Source organism: Anser brachyrhynchus, assembly GCF_964034855.1.
Source record: "Anser brachyrhynchus genome assembly, chromosome: 1".
Lineage (NCBI taxonomy): Eukaryota > Metazoa > Chordata > Aves > Anseriformes > Anatidae > Anser > Anser brachyrhynchus.
The window spans coordinates 148,116,764-148,138,009 of record NC_137694.1 but is presented as its reverse complement, the minus strand read 5'-3'; the positions used below and the strand labels follow the sequence as shown (position 1 = coordinate 148,138,009).

Below are 21,246 nucleotides of genomic sequence, written 5' to 3'. Positions count from 1 at the left end.
TCTGTTTACTAAGATTTAAGCTATCTATGAGTCCTCTTACAAGAAGACCTTTCCTAAGAGCTGTTATGTGATATTCAGGGAGTCAATTCATGTAAAACGAATCGTCAGAAAACAAAATCTGACTGTGTGCAGCTCTTGAAATAGGGAAAAAATGTATTGCTGAACATTAGTGCAGTTTTAAATGCCCATTTAATTAGAGGCGCTAGCGTATATGGTATTTTATATATGGGATGAGTTAGGAGAAAGTTACACTTTTACCACTTTCATGGCTGCTGAAGAGCTTATGTCTTTATGAGGAAAGGAGATTTGCAAAAATAATGCAATAATGGAAAAAATTACTTACTGTTTCCCTGATGAATAAGCAGAGATACTTCAATAATTTGGAACAAAAGTGTCTTCCTATTTTTACAGCATATTTTTGCTTTTCTGGATGGAGAATTGTCAACAATAAGATGTTTACTCTCTGGGCAGAACCAGTCCTGGAGCCAGGATGTAATTTTATTTATTCCCTTTATCTTCGTCATTGTTCTTTCAAGACATTTGCAATCTCATGTGTTGTTGCAATGTTTAGCTAGACTAAAGTCATGCATAATAAGATGGTCTGTACTACTTCCTTTTACTGTGTACATTTCTAGTGCTTAGCAAAATCCTACATGATCATCAAATTAACCTCAAAGGTGAATAAAACTTGGAAAGATTGAACATACATGGCCTCTTGGTAAAGCAAGCTAAGTTAAAAGGATCAAGGTTTATTGTAGGATTTCCAGCACTTCCTGATTTGAAGTAATCCTTTTTTTTTTTTTTTTCCAATTTCAGAACTGCTATGTCTTCTCCCAAAGCAGGAAGTGAAGATCAACACAACTTTTGTGTTTCGTTTCTTGTTCAGTGATCTTTGAAAAAAAAATCCCACAGATTCTATTTTAGTCAGCGGTTAATGCAACCTCACATACAACTTCTGTTTCTTGCACTTTGACTTGAATCTGGCATGAAACCTTCCCAAATCTTGTCAGTTGGTGTTTTTTCTAAAATTAATGGACAAAGCCTACTGATAATGTTAGTTTTCCCGTTTACTTATTCTTCTTCAGTATCTGTCAGCAGTCTTTGGTATCATTGAGAATGAGAGTTGCACACCATTTCAGTGAGTGACAGGGCTGTTGGATAGGTTAATTCATTCCTTTTGGAGAGAGGCCGAAGAACAAATGGGAGCTTCAAAGAGCGAAGGAGCCTACAGGAATCTTCTGTAGGAACTTCTTCTTACCTCTTTTTATCCGCAGGTGGAAAAATCTCATTTTTCCACTTGCAATGTTGTCAGCATGCAGACTCAGTCCAATCTTATTATTTTCATCAGAGTATTTTCATGAGTAATTCTCTAAATGAATTTATCTTTTGTTTGATTTCTCTGAGAAATCACTTTAGAAGCCTACACAATATGTGACATACAGTTCATATGGGTATACGTCAGAGGCTACTTGAAGAACTTCTTCAAATGTGTCCTTTGGCTTTTGGAGAAGGAGTTAATTGCTTTTCAGGCTTTTATGCGAAGGAAAGATACAATCTATATTTCCATCCTTTTCTTCTTTTAGGTGAAAGTCATAAGCTTTCATGAAACATAAGCAAATTGTTTTAAGCAGGGAGTTTGTGTAGGAGAATTACACTTTAAATTCTCAACTTTCATGACCATTATTTCTATTTCAGCCAAACACGCTTATTTTAGTCAAACAATTATCTAATTCATACCATCTTTGATGGATTCGAAAGGTTTGTACGATAAAATGGAGAACAATCAGAAAGCCAGTTGTCTTGTGCTTAAAGGGAGCTAGCATGTGAAACAAAAATTCAAGACATTGTGTCTATCCTACTACAGAGTTGTTTTACCTTTCCAATACTACCAGACATACAAGTCTGGTGCAAGGTTTTTGCTCCAGAAATTCAAAACACATCCTTCCTGGGAGCCGAAAACCGTACAGTTCTCCTTCAACTCACTGTCAAACTCTCTAGCTTATGTCATCTAAATCTCTAGGATTCCAGTAGCGTGTGTTCATACATTTTAACTGGATTGTGCATGTGATGCACACGTAATGTTTTGATATCTGTCTCCATATCATCTACCACTATGGCTGTTGAAGATTGATTAAGGTCTTCAGGTACAAGTAAAGGTGTTCTCTGCTATCTTCTTCAGCATAAACTTTTCCTCCTTTAATTAGTAGCATTTGACCTTGGTACCTACTCTTTTATTTTTTTTTCTCCCAACTTCCAGCTATTCAAAATTATGCTCTTTGTCTGCACGGTGAGTTGTACTGATAATTTTTGCAGATGTTGTCATGTGAATTTGTTAGAGTTATTTTAGGAATACTTTACTTGAAAAGAAAAATATCTAAGTGATTTTTTAAAAAGTCATCTGTGAGTGTTTTTCTATGTGATTAGAACAGGTTTTCAAAGATGAGAAGCAAAATACTCAGATGTCAGTGAAGTCAAAACATTTTTATCATCGAATCATAGAACAGCGTGGGTTGGAAGCTAGTTCCAACCCCGCTGCCACGGGCAGGGATGCCCCACACTAAATGCCATACTTTGCATACGAAAATCGAACATGATTTGTTACTTGAATCAGATAAGATATGACAGTCTCCAGATGCATGTGATGAATAATGATAAGGAGTACTAATTTAATATTTCATGAAAAGGTATCTGGTTGGACCAAACGAAGTATAAATGTTGCTTATGATGAAGACTTGCAATGCTTCACAGATGAAGCAATCTGTAGACACAACAAAGCGCCTTATGGCAGAAAAAAAATAGAACATAGATTTAACCATATTACAACTCAAGCAACATGGCAAAGTGTATTTAAAATAGTCTGAAGGGAAATAGCTATTTTTATTCTGTGAAAAAAATAATTAAAAAACCTTTCAGGTTTCATGGTGTTAGGAGATTTTTTTGAGGATTGTACCCTTGGACCCAGGTATCAGCTTTCTCCCTGACGGTGCTTCAGCCATCACGTGGCAGTGGATCCAGTTTACAACCTAACCATCTGCAGTTTGTCCAGGATTTTGAGTTGCAAGAATGCAACTCCATCCAGTATTTTCCATTCTGGCATGTTTCTATTATGAGGCAATTTTAAAAACAGAAAAGGCATTCCCAAACCCATCTTATCAGATGGGTTTTCAGCCATTCACCCAGTTACAGGTCACCTCAGTTTAGCCTTCTTCGGTGTTACGGAGTAACCTGGCCTATTTTGGGGAAACAAGGAGTTGTAAACAGAGTAATAACAACTGTTTTCCACATTAGATTGCTTCCTTCTCTCAGTTACAAAAGCCTATTATTATTATTGTTTACATTTAAACAATGAGAATGCTCTGTCCCCTCTCTCCCTGTCCCAAGGCACGCAAACCCAGACCCCTCACCGTCCACACAAGCTTTGTGGACTCACCACAACACAGTTCGTAGTTGCGTTGCTGCCCAAAGGTCTCCTCTCTAAACAATGGACTTGTTCGTTCTTGGATATTTTAAGTTTTGTAAAAACAATTTCCTTTGCACAACTCCATTTTAGAAAGGAAAAAACACAGATTGCAGCCAGTACCTGCAAACAGCATCAATACTTCAAAGACAGCAGGCATCTTTTAGAGCACAGTATCAATACTAAGCAAGTGAGAGGAGACAAAATGGTCTAAAACAATAATATAAGAACAGAGGAAACGTGACAAAGCAGGCTTTGGGTCACAGTTTGCCAAATCAGGGAGCATGCCAGGAGTATCTCAAACAGCTCCTCATCTCTGCTGGTCCTTGGGAAGCAATAAGTTCAGGGGAGATGCTCCACGTGGAAGCCAGCTCAGAAGAGACCTGAATCCATTTCTCAATGTTTCATTACTCAAGAGAAACCTCAGTTGCTGGTTTATACCATTGTGCTTTAGCTGAAGAGCAGTTTCCTAAAGAAGCATTTACACAAGCTCTTTGTCAGCCAGCTGCTCATGGCTGCACCTGTGAACCTTTAAAAGCCTCTGAACCTGTCCCAGCTGGGCTGGCTGAAGCTGAATACTAGTCAGCTGGTAGGAGGTGCCAGACAGACCAACACATGCTGCTTTTGTGGGCAAACTGATGATAGAGCTGCAAGTCTTTTCCTTCCATTCAGGTACAGTAAGAGCTCCTGCTTTCTTGCCTGAAGAAGAAAACATGAAACAAGCTCAACTAGGTCATGGCTTGTTATTGTTGGTTGAGACTAATATACTTACAGGTTTTTATTTATTTGTAGCTGAGCTGCTATTTCCTTCGTTAGCTAGTAAACTAGGGAGATTAAAAGGAAGATACCTTTCTTTCTTTTCTGCTCTAAGGAATTACATGCAAATAACATAGGGACTTGAGTACATCTTACATATAAGCTGTATCAAACTTCTTCATAGTACAGGAGAAGAAATTCCAGTGAAGAATAATCTCTGAGAGCTGCTGGAAAATATTTCCAGAATCTCAGGAGGTAAAAAAAAAAAAAAATGGAATATTTGTGGCACCCTCGCACCTTACTTTCCCCAAGTGCTACTTAAGAAGTCTGTACAACCTTTTTCTTAAATAGAATCCCATTTCTTGCCCTGAAATTTCCCTCAGAAATAAAGAGTGCAGCAAATAAACCCTAGCTGGGGAGTGGGCATACTGTTAATATTTTTAATGTTACTTTGATGTTCTCTTCATGTCTGAGCAGTGCCTTTGGCTCTTTGCTGATCTGATCCTTGGGGTTGTCTGGGTATCTGTAGTTGTTATACTCAGTATAGTGTGTGTGGTGACCTAAAAAGGCGTAAAAATGTGTTCAGCGTTAGCTAAACCATTGTAACGTGGGGATCAAGACAGTAGTGGTCACAGGCTGTTCCGAGTTTGAGTCGGAGAGAAGGAGGCTTTTGGCCATCCTTTGGCCAAGGATGTGAAATCTGTCCTGTTAAAAGGATGCTGCTGAATACTTCAAAGACTGGCTGCAGGATGAGACCTTAATTGAAGAAGCCTTATTTGCTTTCACCATACTGTAGGGAACTACAAAGATGATAGAGCTGCGAGTCTTTTCCTTCCACTCAGGTACAGTAAGAGCTTCTGCCTTCTTGCCTGAAGAAGAAAGCATGAAACCTTACCTTTGATCTGCTTGCCCTTCACTTTTCTTTTAGTGAAAATACAAGGGTAAAAGCCAAGTTAAAATTATGTCATGCTGATTGAGTATGCACATGGTAAGTAGCAGGTGATCTGTCCATCCTGTTGTCAGTTCGGTTGGACGGAGAGCACCTTGTGACACTGGAAAAATTGAACGTTGGCTTCTGTGCGTGAGGGGTGGGGTGGTGTTTCTTACAGGATATACAGACTGGCAGAAACTTAAAAAAAAGATAAAAAGAGGGAGCAAGATATATGACCCTACCAGCTGTACTGTTTTTTGAAGTTATCACTTTGCACCTCAGCTATTTTGACCTCAAGAGATAGTAGGTATTTCTCCCCACTATTTTACTGAGGGTCTTAAGCACCTGATTTTCATTGTGTCAGTTGTGAGATGGAAGAAAGACAGGAGCTGCTGGCAAACACATGCAATTTTTGCAGAGGCAACAAGAGGAAGAGCAGAGAATGGCTGGGGGCTGTCTGTAGGTTGTTCCCTACTCATATGAGTGTTGAGGATGTGAGATCAGGTGCTGTGTGTGTCATCACAAGTGGAATTTGCTCCTTAGTCTTCATTTCATTCTTTTTTATATGTCCATTCTATGTTATGAAAAGGACGTGAAGCACCAAACTGTTTCAAAAGCTTTTTGGAGCTGAGATTTTACCCCAGAACTGCCAAATGGAGAATTGGGCAGGTTTTGATTTCTGTTAATTGCAAAATCCTAATCAGATGAGGTTAGGAGGTGATGTGGTAAGGTTGCCAGGTTTTTATTGGTCTTTCCTCCTTGTTAACTAAAGGTTTGCATAATTACCTTTCTTTTATGGCTGGTGCATCTACTTTAGTTGCTGCTCATCTCAAAGCAGTGCGAAGGTTTTTGAGGCGAAGTCGGAGGCTAACACTAATAAAGCACCCTTGGCAGAGGAGTGGTTTTGTTGTTTGAATCCACAACCATGCCTGTGCCGTCACACCTAGGCCAAAAGTAAATACAGTGATAGTGTAGGTAGCAGTACTTAATGAGGAAAACGAAGGCAATGCTGCTGTTAAAAAGCTTGGACTCCATACTGCTATTCCGAACAGCCCAGGAAGCATCCTAGGAAACTGCAGAAGAAGGAAAATGTCTGTTGCTTTGGGTTGATTAAAATATCAGGGACTGGCTGCTTTTTCAATCAGGTAAGGGTATATGTTTCCTGTTTGCTTCCCAAAGAATAGAAACAGGACACAGTTACAGCTGCTGTGTGTCTTTGCAGTTGTTTGTGTATTTTATAACAGTTTTTTGTAGGTCTAGTGTTTTTTTGTAGTTGGTGGCTTTTTTAAGTGTTTTATTAAAGGGATCACTGTATTTTGTATGATAGCTTTTTTTCCTTACAAATACTGCATCTACGAAGTTAAAAGGTCAGGTATGATTGTATGTCATGTCTTTCCACAGAGAGCAACTGGTGTGAGGTTTGTCTTTTCCTACCCTGAGTCAATTTAACCAAGAATATTGTGCACTAAGCACAAGGGATAAGATATTTTGTTTTGTTGCACTGAGGTTTTTGTTTTTGGAAAGAAATGAAATTCTCTTGAGAACCTGAAGCAGCTCTCCAGGTTGGCTTTCCAGAAGAAACTAGTCTCTTTGCGTGTTCTGTTTTTTTGACTGGTGGAAAACAAGCTTTGTTTGCTCTTTGCTGATATTAAGTTTTCTTTTTTTTGTAAAAGAGCTGTGGAGTTTGCTGAAATCTGGGAGAGAGAAGGGGTTGGCAGTGGGAGAAGTTAAGATGTTATTTTGGGAACCTCTAAGTGGAGGAACTGGTGACTTTTGAAGATTGCTTTTTTCACATTTCTTGCGTGAGTGGGAACTTGTTGAGTTGCATGGCCGTGTGATCCTTGTTGCAACGTGCATGCCTTGACCACAAAAAGTCCAAATTGTGAGTCAAAATCAAAACTGGCTTGAAAAATAAACTGCTAGGGGGATAACTGTATATTTATCTGATCTGTTATGTGGGTTTTGACCATTCTGAAGTGTAGCCTCAGAATAATGCAGGTAGACTACTCTTGAAGCATCAATAAGAGTTAAGGGCAATGGCCTACTCTGAAGGATTTTGTCTAAACTCACCAATCTGAAATGACAGGTAACTGAGGTCACCTAGCAACCATTTCTTTTTATTTTTTGTATTTCATTGGGAGCTACAAATGATCCTCCAATACTGAAGTATCATAAGTAACTTGTTCAAAAGCACGCCAACTGATTGTTTCTAGAGACGTGATGGAACGAGTGTTTTCTGTCTCTGATCTTGGACCAAAAGCAAGTTTCGCTTCTGTCTGTCCTGTTTGCTCTTTCAGGATTTTGGGGAATGATGATTTCTGCAAAAGTTGTCTTCCTTTCCTTCCTTTGTAATAAATAGTTTTGCAGCCTTTATCTGTGTTCATCAGTGTTGCAGAGCATTTTATATTATTGTTGGAACGCGTTCTCCCACAACATTTGACCTGAAGGTTTTTCTGCTTCCTGAGTGTCTTGTTAATCTGGAAAAAAATAATTGTGTACTTTAAGGGTCACAGAAAGGGTTTCCTATCGTTGATGAATTTTTATTTTATACTTTGGCTATAAATATAGGTATGACTGTGGTACAACACTTCATTTGTTGTAATGGTCTCTGTTGGTTTGCCTTGCTTTCTGGAGTAATGTTGTTATTTGTGTGTGTGTGTACATATACATTTACATTTCAGAATACAAAGTAGACCTGCTTTTCCTTTCCTGAGTTCTATTTCTGGGATGCTTTCCTCAAATGTTCCTGTTGTCATTCGTTACTGTTGAGTTTTTCTTTCTGCTACCACTAAACCCTATATCCGTTTCTTCTTATCTCTTCCATTTGCTCCTTTAATCCTACTGCTGCTATAAATAATGGGTTCCATCCTCAGGATTTTTCAGAATTTTGGTCCTAGCTTCTATCTAATGTTAGATAATGTTTATTCTCCCACGTGCCTGGTGACAGGACGAGGGGGAATGGGCTAAAGTTGTGCCAGGGGTGGTTTAGGTTGGATATTAGGAAGAACTTATTTACCGAAAGGGTTGTTAGGCATTGGAATAGGCTGCCCAGGGAAGTGGTTGAGTCACCATCCCTGGAGGTCTTTAAAGGATGTTTAGTTGTTGAGCTTAGTGATATGGTTTAGTGGAGGACTTGTTAGTGTTAGGTCAGAGGTTGGACTGGGTGATCTTGGAGGTCTCTTCCAACCTAGACGATTCTGTGATAGTGGTGATTTGCATCCACTTTTAATTACAGTTTTCAATTTTTATGGGACTGCAACCTCTGGTCTACTCAATTTTGAATACTGTGTTTGACAACATCAGCACAGAGCCAGGTGTTGTCTTTTCGTCATCTCCATGCCATTTGACCGGTCATGTTGGACTGCAGACACTTTTGTATGGGTACTGCTGCTGTTTGTGAAGTTAAAGGGGTCAAATCCATTTATTTTGCTGGCTTTTGCAGCTGTGCACAGACAGAACTGTCACCAAAGACCACAGGATAACTCCTGCGTGGTTAAGTTTGATCCAAAGAAAAAGTCCAATTTTTGTCTCGTTGACATGGAAACCGTGGTAAATCCTTCAGCACAGTGAAGGGGAGACCTATGATTATAGACTTGCAGGAGCTTGTTTAGAAAGGACACGTAGGAAAGTATAAACTGATTAAAATTCAGTTCACAGAACACCAAAAAGATTTCATTTTGAAATCAGGAATTAAAACAGATGCATGATAAGAGCATTCAGTGGCCAGGCTTCTGTTGTGTGTGTGTTTGTTTTGGAAAGTCTTAAGTGTAGTCATGGGGTTGGAGAACTATGATCCCTGATGGTGTGCTGTATTTCCTTAGAAATTGCAGTAGTCTTCTTTTTGTTTTACCTTCTGGATACCTGATGTAAGGTATGTGATCTTCAAAGCTTTGAAGTTTATTATTGTCTTATAGTGCAAAGTGTACTTTTGAGGTGTAATTTCTCAGTGTTTTTTTCCTCATTTCTTCCTGGACATATCTTTCAAAAAGATATTGCAGGATTCATCCTATTAATTGAACGGTATCCTTCACCTTTTAAGTGTTCCAGCAACTATTGGTATTACCAGCGTACTTATTTTCATAGGAAGAGTGTCTTTCTTCATGAACGGTGGTTTTTATTGCTTTTCTCTCATCACAAATTTGGATTGCTCATGCTTGCTTAAATTTAGATGTTCATGTGCTACAGAGACCTTTTTGATGACTTAGTATCCAAATCGAAAACTGTTAAAGATGTTTCAAAATTGGTTAGTTTTGTTGTTACATAGAAATCTAGCAAGCTGCTGGTACCAGGTTAGTAAAGAAATATTTGTATAATGGATTCGTACAAGTGTGTGTGTATATAAACTCATTTTTAATGAAAATTGAATCTTTTGATGCAAACTAGAGAGAATTGGCAATTTTGAATGCTTGGTGACTTTAAAAAGAATGAAACCTTTTTTGCATTTGTTCTTTGAAAAACCGTCGTGAAGTATTAAAAGGAGAAAATGAGTAGGGCTTTTAAATAGTCTAGTATGCTAACGTAGGTACTCACTGGTGATGCATCAAAATGTTTAATGTCTTCACAGCTCCACCCAATTATAAAGTCTGTGGTTACAGGTGCGAGGTGTATTCTGCTAGCTTTTTTTTAGGGAGAGTGCACATTTACATTATGCTAAATATGATCCTATAAGGATGGCTTGTCATGCTGAATCACATGAAGTGTCAGTTCATCTCATTGATGTGCTTTTTGCTAGGTGCCACGCCCCAAAGGAAAAAATACATTAGTAGCTATACTTTTACTATTGACTTATCAAACTTAAATATTTAAGGTGCAGTCATAGCTTCCCTCTCTGGGTTGCACAAAACTGAAGTGACACAGCCTCTTACCCTTCATGATTTTGCATTCATCCTTTAAAAGCTTCTCCCATGATATTTTCTTCTTCTCTGTGGGCTGCAATATTTCAATCACAGACCAGGATGAGATTGACTTGAGCATGGCAGGAGTTTTAATGTATTTTCTTGCATTTATAAATATACTCATGTCCTGATGTAGATTTTTCTTATGAGGGCTGTTGTTCCTCTGTGTTTGAATACAGCTTAAATTTTCCCCTAAGTCTTGTTGCTAATGTGCATGCCCACATGTTGAGGTTTTCCTCTCCATTTGTGTTTCAAACTCAACAATAAAGGCTAGAAAGGGGTTTTGTGCTTCAACACATTTGTTCTTTTTTGTCACTGCTGTTCTCTTGAAGCACGCAGCAAGGAGACAAGGTATTATAAGCACGAAACAAATGTTTCCCCACACACATAGTCCAAAATAGAGTGCTAAAATAAAAATGCATCCAGTTCCTGGCTGGAGCCCTGTTTTCCCAGGTGCATGTTTCATACTCTGTTTCATGGGAATATAGAGCATCTCTAGCCCAGTAAAATTTTGAGTTTTCTTTGCTAGGAAAAATCACCTTTATCTGAAATAGTGTTTAGCCGGGTGCCTGTGGCCACTTTCCTTAGAGATGATATGCCTGGGTTCCTGCCCCCTCCAGCGAACTGGGAGCAGTATCAGAGTCCCTTGTACACAGACAGAGCTCTCCACCCCATTTCTTCATGTATGTCCTTCAACCTAAGGACACTCTGAGTCCTGAAGGTGAGAGGTGAAGACATGTCTAGTTGGTTAATCGTGAAGGATAGTAGGACTGAAAACAACATTGTATTTTGGTTCTCTTAGCCACAGTCATTACTAGATCTTGAGTTGTCCAGTAAAAGTACATGTAACTGTGGATTTAGGAAGTTTGACAACTAGGAGAAAGCCAAGTGGGAGCACTGAGGATGGATATTACATGCATCTGTTGCACTAGTCCCAGAAATTAGATTATTTTTGAACTAGTATTTTGTTTTCTCATGAACGATTCACTCCACTGTTTCCTCTGCTCTGAAATTTTAAGACAGCAGCCTGTTCAGAGGTTGTTGTCCATGTTAGCGTGCACATCATGAAGGGACTGTGGAATAGAGTAGTTCTGGTTGGAAGGGACCTACAAAGATCCTCAAGTCCAACCGTCAGACTACTTTGGGGCTGAGCCAAAGTTAAAACATATCAACCAGAGCATTATCCTAATGCCTCTTAAAGGCAGGCAGGCCCAGGGCATCAACCACCTCTCTAGGAAGCCTGTCCCAGTGTTTAACAATGCTCTCAGTAAAGAATATTTTCCTAACATCCAGTCTGAACCTCCCATGATGGAGCTCTGAGCCACTGACATGCATCCTGTCGCTAGATACCAGGGAAAAAACCTCCCCACTTCCCCTTCTCAGGAAGGTGCAGAGAGCAACAAGGTCGACCCTCAACCTGCTCTTCTCCAGTCTTGACAAACCCAGTGTCCTCAGCCTCTCCTCACAGGACGTGCCTTCCAGCCCTTTTACCAGCCTCGTTTTTCTCCTCTGGACGTGTTCAAAGACCATAACATCCTTTTTATATTGTGGAGCCCAGAACTGCACACAATGTTAAAGCCAGGGCCTCACTAATGCTACATACAGTGGGAAAATGCCCCCTCTTGACCGGGTGACTGTGCCGTGTTTAATACACCCCAAGATACAGTTTGCCCTCTTGGCTGCATGCTGCTGGCTCATACTGCAGTGCTGGTGAACACAAAGGTTTACCCTTCCTTTCTGTCTCGACGGTGAGAACAAACACAGTCAGTGCACTGTAGGTGGTTCTTTCTCCTCTTCTCCATTCACATTTGTTGGTTTTATTTTATTTTTTCTTCAGGGAGTAGCCAGCTTGCCAAAATATCAGGTTCCTGTATCTTATTGAATGGGTGTGTATGAGGGTGATACGTTTCTGAAAAGGGTGTAGCTCCTCTTTCACTTGGTTTTAATCTTTGAGTGGAGACTGTAAAGCTTCCTCTTCCTCTCTTTGCATGTTTGGAAAGCACACCTATGACTGTTTTATCATTCTGTAAGACTTCCGATAACAAGAGTTAGGTTTTCATCATGCTGTGTTGCAGGTGAGACCAAACCCCTGCTGCTATTAGCAGTAATATCTAGTCAGCCAAGCATACTGCTCAGGACTCTCAGTAGCAAATGTCTGAGACTGGCTTTGTGCTGCTAAATAAGAAATGAGTATCAGTGTGTATACTTGATATAATATATAATACATGGTGGGATTTCTAGCTGCCCTAAGACGATTCTTCCTGGAGCCAAGTTACAGTGCAAGAGCTAGAAATAAAATTCTGAGTTGTGATCTCTGCCTGAGAACTAGAGTTCAAGATGCCGATCTAGAAGCACAAACCTCCACTGACAATCCTGGAAAAGAGTGAGTATGGACTCGGAGACAAGAGGGAGATCCTGTTTCTGACGTTGCAACAAATGCTGTCATTTGATCCAACATGGGTCACTTGCTTTGTCTCAGCTTTCACGGATGTGATGGAACTGAAAGAGTATTTACATGACTTGTGGGAGTGGTGAGAAGACTCATTCACTAATTTTGAGCTCTTCAAAGTTAAATATTCTAGTAACGACCTCCTGAAGTACAGAACAGTTAAGTAGAAGCATTTCTAAGGAGGGTTATTTCTTTTAAATCTACCTTTGATTAAAAACATTTGATATCTCTTAGGAATCTCTTGTAGTTTGACATATTACAGATTGTAATGAAATCAAAATAGCAGAGTTTAAAATAATCTATCTAAATTATTTTTTCAGGCCATATTTTAATGCAAGGCAATGAATAGACCCACTTATTAGTAGATTTATTATAATTTAACAAATTGGTTTGTGATTACCAACAGGATGAGTGGTGAGAACACAGATGTGGGGCACTCCAGCAAATAACCTTTGGTGTGGTCTGTGGGTGGCTTGCAGTTTGTTTGGTTTTGTGTTTATAGCCGGGTGTGCTGAAGCTGAAACTAAGCTCTTCCCCATCTGTAAATGCGATTTTATGAACAGATGTAACCATCAATCCGAGCTTTTTATCCTTGCTGTCCTTTTTCCTTGACCCCCCTCTTGTCAGGAAAGGGCTCTTACAACATCTCGAAGTGAGGAAAAACAATCTGTTTGTTTTCACATGGTTGTTGCTGTCACTCTCATTTATTGGTTTGCTCTTCATGGTAGGGAGTCTGGATTGCTGGTAGCTAATCTCAAGTGCATTCATTGACAGGTAGTCCATCACTGGGCAATTACTTTAAAGGATCAAGCAAAGCAAGACTGCTGGGCATTAGTGTCTGAAAGATCATATGGAACAGTTTAGTTTATTTTTATTAACTGTTGCTTTAATTTCCCATTTTCTTACAGGTAAAATCTGTACACCTTGAAGTAATGTGACTTTATAAGTTGTAATACGTTTCCTTTTGACAGTTCCTGTTGCTTTGGCAGGTGTCTTCCTAAGGAACAGGTGCTTAATGGGTTTGCCACCAAGCAAAACACCCTAGTTCAGTTCTGTCAAAGATGCTTGGGTGAGAACTTCCTCAGAAATATGACATGCCTGGTGCGTTTCCGAGGAACTTTTAACCAAAGGCTCATTAGAAAATGACATCTTCCCCTGGGCAGTTCATTTCCTTGTGTGCAGGACTTGGGGGATGGTTAGAAAAAGATGAAGATGGATTTACTGGGCAGCTTATCATTTGCTTAAAACTAGGGCTCTTAAACTGAGGTTTCTGACATGCTGCACTTAGAATTATTTTTTTCTGACTGATAATATTAGAACACTTGTTCACGTTTAAAGTCATAGATTGAATTTAACATATGCCAGTGCTTGATGCAGGAAGACAAAAAGTGGTAAGTAACCATGAACCAGCTAACCCCGTGGGGGACCTCAGGTCCCGCTGAAAGGCGCAGTTGCTCTGCGTGTAATTTGAAGAAAGGTATCGTGTCCCAGGTGGCTTGGCTTTGACTGAAAGATGGAGTTTTGTGCTATTGCTGCATGCTGAAGACGGGCTCACAGATAACTAGGTCGCTGTCTGCTGAACTGTTTTGCACTAAATCGATGAGGAGCAACATGACCTTAAGTCTGATCTCTTTGCTCTACGAAGATATTGCTGAATTGTGGCTTCTTCTGAAGAAATGCACAGGTGTGTCTAGTTTTTTGTTTTTCTTAGTTACTTGATTGCAGGTCAGGGAGGAATTCAGTCAGACAACATCCTACTGAGGAAAGCATGACATGTTTTTAGTACAAAGGCAGAAGTTGTACTCCTTCGTTCTCTGTATGCATTTCTATATAAATATATTTTATTGTTATGGGTGTGTGTGTGTTCCGTGCTTGTGTAAATTTGCAGTGTGTATTTTTATGTGTGGATTTATTTCTCAGTACCTCAGATGCATCCACCAAATCTATGCCAGTATTTCACATGGAAGGCACTTTACTTTGTTCAGGATTCGGTCGCGCAGTGATTATGATGATCAGAAGCACTGTTAAGGCTTATGAGGAAAATCTGCTGTTGCAGCCATCCTGCTGTTCCTGAATGTGGGGTTTAATTTTCAGTTTGCTGCATTTTACGTAAATGACAGACATGTAATTTGTCTTGATCCCTATTTGAAGGGGGAGGTGAGAGCAGTTTCCTCCAGAGGATGTCATTTGGCATCCCCTTGTTGTTAGTATAGGAGAGTTAATCTCAAATGCATTATTTCTTAAATTCCTTCTGTCAAAGCTTTCTATAGGAATCTTGTTTCTGTTAAGATATAAATGAAACAGTGGAGATATTATTTGCTGTTAATAGTGCAGCTACAGTCCATTGCAAAACTGAAAGCGGGTTTTGTGAAATAGGGACAAGTAAAAATTGCTTCCTTATTCTGGTGCTTGAATTCACATTTCCAGTTCTGTTTGCTGGTTTTGGTATGCGTGACTACTGCAGAGGAATAGCAGAGAGAGAGCACTGGATCGATGGACTGGTGTCTAAACTTCCACTATCGCTGCTTTTGAAATGTCAAATTTAAACAAAACAGGTAGGTGAAGGGTGGATCTTCTGCTTAGTATTGCTAATTTAATTATCAGCAAGTGAGTAGCGAAGTGCTCCGCTTCTCAGCAGCACTTCATGTTACTACGGGTAATATCAGCAGGCACGCTGCTTATGAGAAACGAACGAAAAATTTGAGAAAAGGCAAGCTAGCCAGATTGAAAGTGTGGAGGGATTAATCATTCGGAGTAAATGTTGGTCATTATGTGCATTCTTACGTGTGCCGAGAGGGAAGAAGTGGATTTAGAATACTGCTGATTATTATATGAAAGAGGGGAGTTCTGTTTTAAATTGCAGATCCAGGGGGTGGTTTGTGTCAAACTGGGGTGGTTTGTGTCAAACTGGGGTGGTAGGCATGTAGTTGTGCCAGGACAACTTGTATAACTTATCAGGAGTTGGACTCGATGATCATCGTGGGTCCCTTCCAACTCAGGATATTCTATGATTAAATATAGGGAGTTTTAATTTCTATTTAATTATTGAGAAATAAACTTGCATGGCTGTTTTTGTTAGCAACTGCCAAGGCTCAATTTTCTTCTCACCTGTCACCATTTCTTGAGCATATTCATGGTGACACTGTTGAAAAAATTTTGTGCTCGGAGTTTCAAAAGGGACAGAGGTGATATCCCCTTCGGCAGTGCTGTTCTTTCCTCTTCCTCCTAGAGTGCTCTGCGGGATATTTTTATTTTTCTAGTCAGCAAAGGGGAGAGAACGAAAACAGGAGAGATCTCAGAACTTTCTATTCTCAATTCTTGGAAACTTTCTTAATTTCTGAGGAGAACAATGTCATCTTGGGGAATTCCTTGGTCAGTCCATCACAGGGAGAAAAGGTAGGGAGATAGGAAGAAGGATGGACAAACTGAAAAGAGGGGATGGATGTTGGATGTGGTTGTTGTTTGTGAAAAAGATGAGTCTTCATAGTCCCCTTCCATGTGGCACCACATGAAAGCTTTATCTGAAAGGAGGAAAGCAAGGCCAGTCAGTGCCAAGCTTGTCTGCTGTGGTCTTTTCAGAGCCATAGTACTGCAGCGGGAGGGGACCTACCGCTGGGCGAGAGCTTTGCATCCTGTGGAGTTGTTTGCTGTTGACATGGGGCCCTTTATAACCCACGAAGGATTGAGAACAGCTCTGAGGAAAAAAATCGTTGGCTGGGTCTTGTCAGAAAGCACTGCTATTTCATCATGACTCTGGGATGTTTCTTCTTTCCTTGTTCTTTGGAAATGCTATTTCTTAGTTTTGTTGTTCTTACTTTTGTTTTCCAGAAATTTGATATACTATGTAATATATAGCAGTAGACAGATTTTATTAGCCTGTGCTACAGCAGGTGTGTCAACCGAACTAAATTTTACCCTATTCTGAGTTCATTTTTAAAGTCATTATCCTGAGTTTAGTACACAGTTTAATTTGCAATAATATTCTTGTTTTAAGGCCATGATAGCCCTTCTGGAAGTTTCTCTTTTCTTTTCAGGATTGTGAGGTGGACTTGGGACTTTTGGCCAGGGAATTCCTTCAGAATTACAGAAAAATTGAGGTTGGACAGGATCCCTGGAGGCTACGTAGCTCAAAGCAAGTTTGACTTTAAAGTTGAAATAGGTTTCTCAGAAACTTGTCCATCTGAGCTTTGGACATCTCCAAGGGTGGAGAGTGCCCAGTCTTGCTCTTGTGGTGATTTTTTTTCCCCTTGTATTGAGTTGGAAGTTCCCTTGCTGCAGCATGTGACTGTTCCCTCTCATCCCTTTGCTGTGCAAAGCTTCAGTAGACATTCACTCCTCTAAAATAAGCATTAGTGGCCTTTAAAAAATGAAATAAATCATAGAAGCATTTAGGTTGGAAAAGACCTCTAAGATCATGTAGTCCAACCTTTTACTTAGCACTGCCAAGTCCATTAAACATATCACTAAGCTCTACATCTACACATTTCTTGAAGACCTCTGGGGATGGTCACTCAAGTACGTCCCTGGGTAGCCTGTTCCAATATTTCACAACCCTTTCAGTGAAGAAATTTTTCCTAATATCCAGCCTAAACCTCCTCTGGTGCACTTAAGGCCATTTCCTCTTGTCTTATCACTAGGTGCACAGGAGAAAAGACTGCTCCCCACCTCACTATAGCCTCCTTTAAGGCCATTGTAGAGCACAATAAGGTCTCCCCTGAGCCTCCTTTTCTCCATGCTAAAGGTGGTCACTTTAATCGGGACACTTCCAACGTGGAAGTACTTTGGGAAAGTGTCCTTTTAAACTAGGGAAACTAATGTGAATTATGGGGAAAGACCCATCAGGGCACGCCACAGAGGAAATGAAAGTGAGATGTATTGTTCTGTAGAGTCAAAAGATTGTGCCTCAGAATGATCGAGAAGATCTAATCCAGTTCATCTGTGAGATAAAGCAAGCTCGAAGCAGAGTGAAGGACAATGACTTATGGTGCCACATGAGGAAGTCTGTAGATCGTTGGTGGAGGAACTGTCTTTCTCATGCCATGACCCCGTGCAGTTTACATAGCAGTAAAAGCCCCAGGCCAATACCTATGTTCTGAAGGCCCAACTGCAGGTTGACTTTGCAAGGCCTCTGCCAGTAACAACTCAAGAAAACAAATGCATCTTAGCAGCAGTTGATCCTTTTAGCTGCTGGGCAGCAGCAGGAGGCAAGGGGAGGCCAGGAAGCGCATCCCAACACTGCAGCTGCCAGCAGAGATGAGGCTGGGGCCAAGGGGAAGGGGAGAGAGGCAGGCCCAGGGGACAGAGCTGCAAGGGTGGATGCTCCAGTGTTCTGTAGGGCACCTCGACACTGTCACTGAAAGTACTGAGCTGGTATTTACTAGGACCTGTGGCCAGGTTTTTAAAAGGAAATGCTCATCCTAATGCTGTCAGTATGACTTTTTGTTGTTCTTTTGGCCTTTTCTGTGTTTGTTTTAACTTGGGTTCAGTCTCAAAGGATCATGTGAGGTCAAATGACCACTCAGAGGAAAATACCCACCAGCAGGGAAGTTCAAGCTCAAAGTTTGCTCGTCTGCCTCTTTGCTTCACAAGATGGATGGGAGATTTTGCCTCTCATCGTTACCATGTTGTCTTGGAATGAAGGGAGCCTTGTATGTCTGTGTGTTGTGTGTGTTTGTTTTTCCTCAAATACTTCTGTAGCTGCTGTTTCTCAGGTACTTGCTGAAGCATTAAATACTCTGAACTTTTACTCAGTCTTTCATTTACAGGGCTTTTCTCTTCCAAATGCAGCCCTGTTGCATTTCTGTTGTGTGCGGAAGACGCAAAGCCTTCAAAAACAGAAGAGCAGTAGCTCATTGTGCTCACAGTGCTTTTTAAAGACACTGATTTTTATAAACCTTCGTTCCCCAGAGTCTGTGGAGTTGTAGTAAGTGAAGTTCAGCTCCACTTAGTCATCTAACTCAGAGTAAGCATATCTATTTACTTCTCAGTTAATATGACAGGTATTTGTTGATTTTATGCACTAAGCGAGGATTTTGTTTTACTTGAGACAACGAACTATGATTTCTCTTAATGAACCAACAGCAGTTGGTTACTTTTAACACGCATCTTCTTTGTATTTGGCACATAGAAAATATGGAAACTTTTTGTTCCAAGAAGCTTAAGCAATTTCCCTGTATCCCTTAAATCACAAGCTCCAGAGAAAGAGCTGTCAATCTTTGGTTTTAAACCTTAGCAAAACAGTACCTCAAAACAGAGTTAACATACAGATTAGGCTGTTTCAGAATCTAGTGTTTGTTGTTTTGGGGGGTTTTGTTGTCCCCCCCTTTTTTTCCCCTCAGATGAGACACTGATAAATAAATCCAAGAAATAATACCTTCCTTGATTTTGTTTTGCATAGTCAGTTTACATCAAAAATAACCCCTTGCTTACAGGGCCAAAGCTTTATTTAGGAGACCTTGATTAATCATTACAGCAATGTGCCAAATTCTGAGATTAGATAATGAATGGATGCTTAATTTGAGACTTAAAAGAGGTGAAAATGCATCTCTGAAGCAGAGGAAGGGCAGAAGAATATTTCCTGCCAAAACTTGAGCATGCTGCCTCCAAAATGCTGGATGTGAGCAGCAGAGCTGCCTGTGTTGCATTAAAGAATTCTTTAGCTGCCTGTGAGAGATACTGAACCATGTCCTGCCTCTCTGTTGCCAGAAGCTGTTAATATTAGCACTGCTTGAGAGAGACGTGATGTCTTTCATCTTTTTAAGGACACCAGGCAGTAAGGTACAGCAGTTCCAGAGCTGCTCTATTACCACTTCTGTCTTCTCTGGTTAAGATGGGACAGCCGCTTTGGTTACCGACTGGTCAGCCCCTTCTTTGTAAGCCATCTGTAGTCCTGAGTACTGGGAACCTGACGGACCCCTGCAGGTAAACACGTCTTAGCTGGAAAGTGTACTCAGCACCACATAAGCCTCTTGGCTCGTCCTTCATGCTGTCACATCCATGAAATTCTTTACATCCCCTTTCAAACCATTAGTTTGTAACTGTACAGCTCCATGGCGGAGTGTGCTCAAGTCTGAGTACTATCAAATTCATTGTTTGTTAGAAGTGTTTTGATCCATCCTCAGTGGTGTTGAAACCCCCATGGTTGATATCATGGTGTTAGGCTGCAGCGCTGAACTTTGAATCCCATTTCCAGTTTTCAAGGAAAACGCTGTCTGGGACCATACTGCAGCAGTGCAGGTTGGTAACTCTCTTTGAGCAGGTGAACTTCTCTTCAAAATAGGTGTGTACAACTAGCTTCTCTGCTAGTTTTATAGCTATGATTTCTGTTTTCAATCAAGAGCAAAAGAAAGCATGCCTCGTTTAATACCTTGTTTCCAAAATACCATGCAAAAACATTGTCCTGTTTAGTAGAGTTCCCAGATACTCATGCAGCTGATTCTGCAAGTGTTCACTTTTCATGTAAAGCTTTTAGGTATGCTTTGAGATATGTGCTTTTCTGCAGAGAGAGTCTTGAAAGTAGAGGACTTCAATAGTGAAGAGTCCTCGGTTTGGTTGCCTGAAAAGATCTGTGCTTTAGGGTATGTGGTTAAGCTGATTGCACCACCAGTTTATAAGCTATGCTAAAGATGCCTTGTAATTTGCATGCAGTTCTTCTATTTAGAGTTGTTCTTTCTAGTTTCTGTCTTGTTAAGACTTGGTTTTCCCCCTCTTTACAAGGCTTTAATACTTAAAAAGCAAAATTCCCATAATAATTTTCTCAGCCAACTGCATGTAATAAGATCTAATGCCCTAAGTCTAACACTTTTTTTTTAATTCCATCGAGGTTTGCTTGATAATGCACTGAGTGAGACACATCTGGGTCAATCACCTTCTTAGTGCTTGAGTACTTGCTAGGGGAACGTTCTTCTCTGATGCTCAGTCTGTATCTAATAGTTCTGTTTAAAAAAAAAATCCTTTGATTTTTGTAAAATTTGCTCCTTGGGGATAACTTTAAGTACATCTAATACTTCAGAAATATTTTTATACTATACTTTCAGTACAGTTTGCAATATTAAGGATCTAATGCAGCAGGTTTGGCAATATCTGTTAACCCTATTTTGGGGGCATGGTTCCTAGCAGTCTGAAAATATACTGCAAGAATTGAAGAAGGTTTATCAGCAGGCAGAAGATCAATTCATTGGCTTTCTTCGGGACAACCTGGAAAGGGGATGAGAGGAATGCTACTGTTGCATTAGGAATAACATGTCATATACACCATGTGAAGTTTTGCTTTTAGGTAGTGGGTTCATGTGACAGTCTTGCTGTCCTTTCTCTCTTTAAGTCCTCTGCTGCTGGCAAGAAGTTATGCTATAAGACGGCTGTGTGGAATGAGTCAAAGTTCCTTGTTTCAGTTTAGCAAGGGAATAATTATCATGACTTGAAATAGCACAAAGAACGTCTCTTTCTCGCCAAAACAGACTAGGTGTGTGTAAGCATTCTATAGAACAAAAGCACGTGAAAACTAATCAGACTGTAACTGGTAATTCTTTCTTGCAACAGTTGCAACATCTTTTTCTTTTTTTTTTTTCTTTTTGCCCAGCTTCTTATATGATTTATCATGGTATAGATTTTCCTCAAGTACAAAGAAATATTAGATCTTGCCGATCCCTAGGTTGACTTCCTAATTGTTACATAGTTTTCTTCTGGTTACAGATTAGCTAGTGTTTGATCAGTTTTGTAAGCTAAACTTATAGTTGATTTTCTGAGAAGCTCCAGGACA

The 21,246-nt window shown here is 40.1% G+C and overlaps 1 protein-coding gene across 20 annotated transcripts in view; it reads left to right on the top strand.

The window, feature by feature from the left end:
• The window catches only part of MCF2L (MCF.2 cell line derived transforming sequence like), a 161,170-nt gene that overhangs the window by 64,862 nt on the left and 75,062 nt on the right, over positions 1 to 21,246 (top strand). The window contains exon 1 of one of the 20 annotated variants that reach the window (XM_080577114.1): positions 4,003 to 4,129. The exons of 15 other annotated variants lie outside the window; for them this stretch is intronic. In XM_080577114.1, coding sequence (XP_080433240.1) covers positions 4,096 to 4,129 — 34 coding nt within the window. In that variant the 5' untranslated portion in view covers positions 4,003 to 4,095. Of the gene's footprint in view, positions 1 to 4,002; positions 4,130 to 4,167; positions 4,190 to 5,923; positions 6,290 to 14,904; positions 15,044 to 21,246 lie in introns of those variants that run through there. 4 more of the 20 variants (XM_080577096.1, XM_080577097.1, XM_080577115.1 and 1 more) reach the window with 4 other exon arrangements.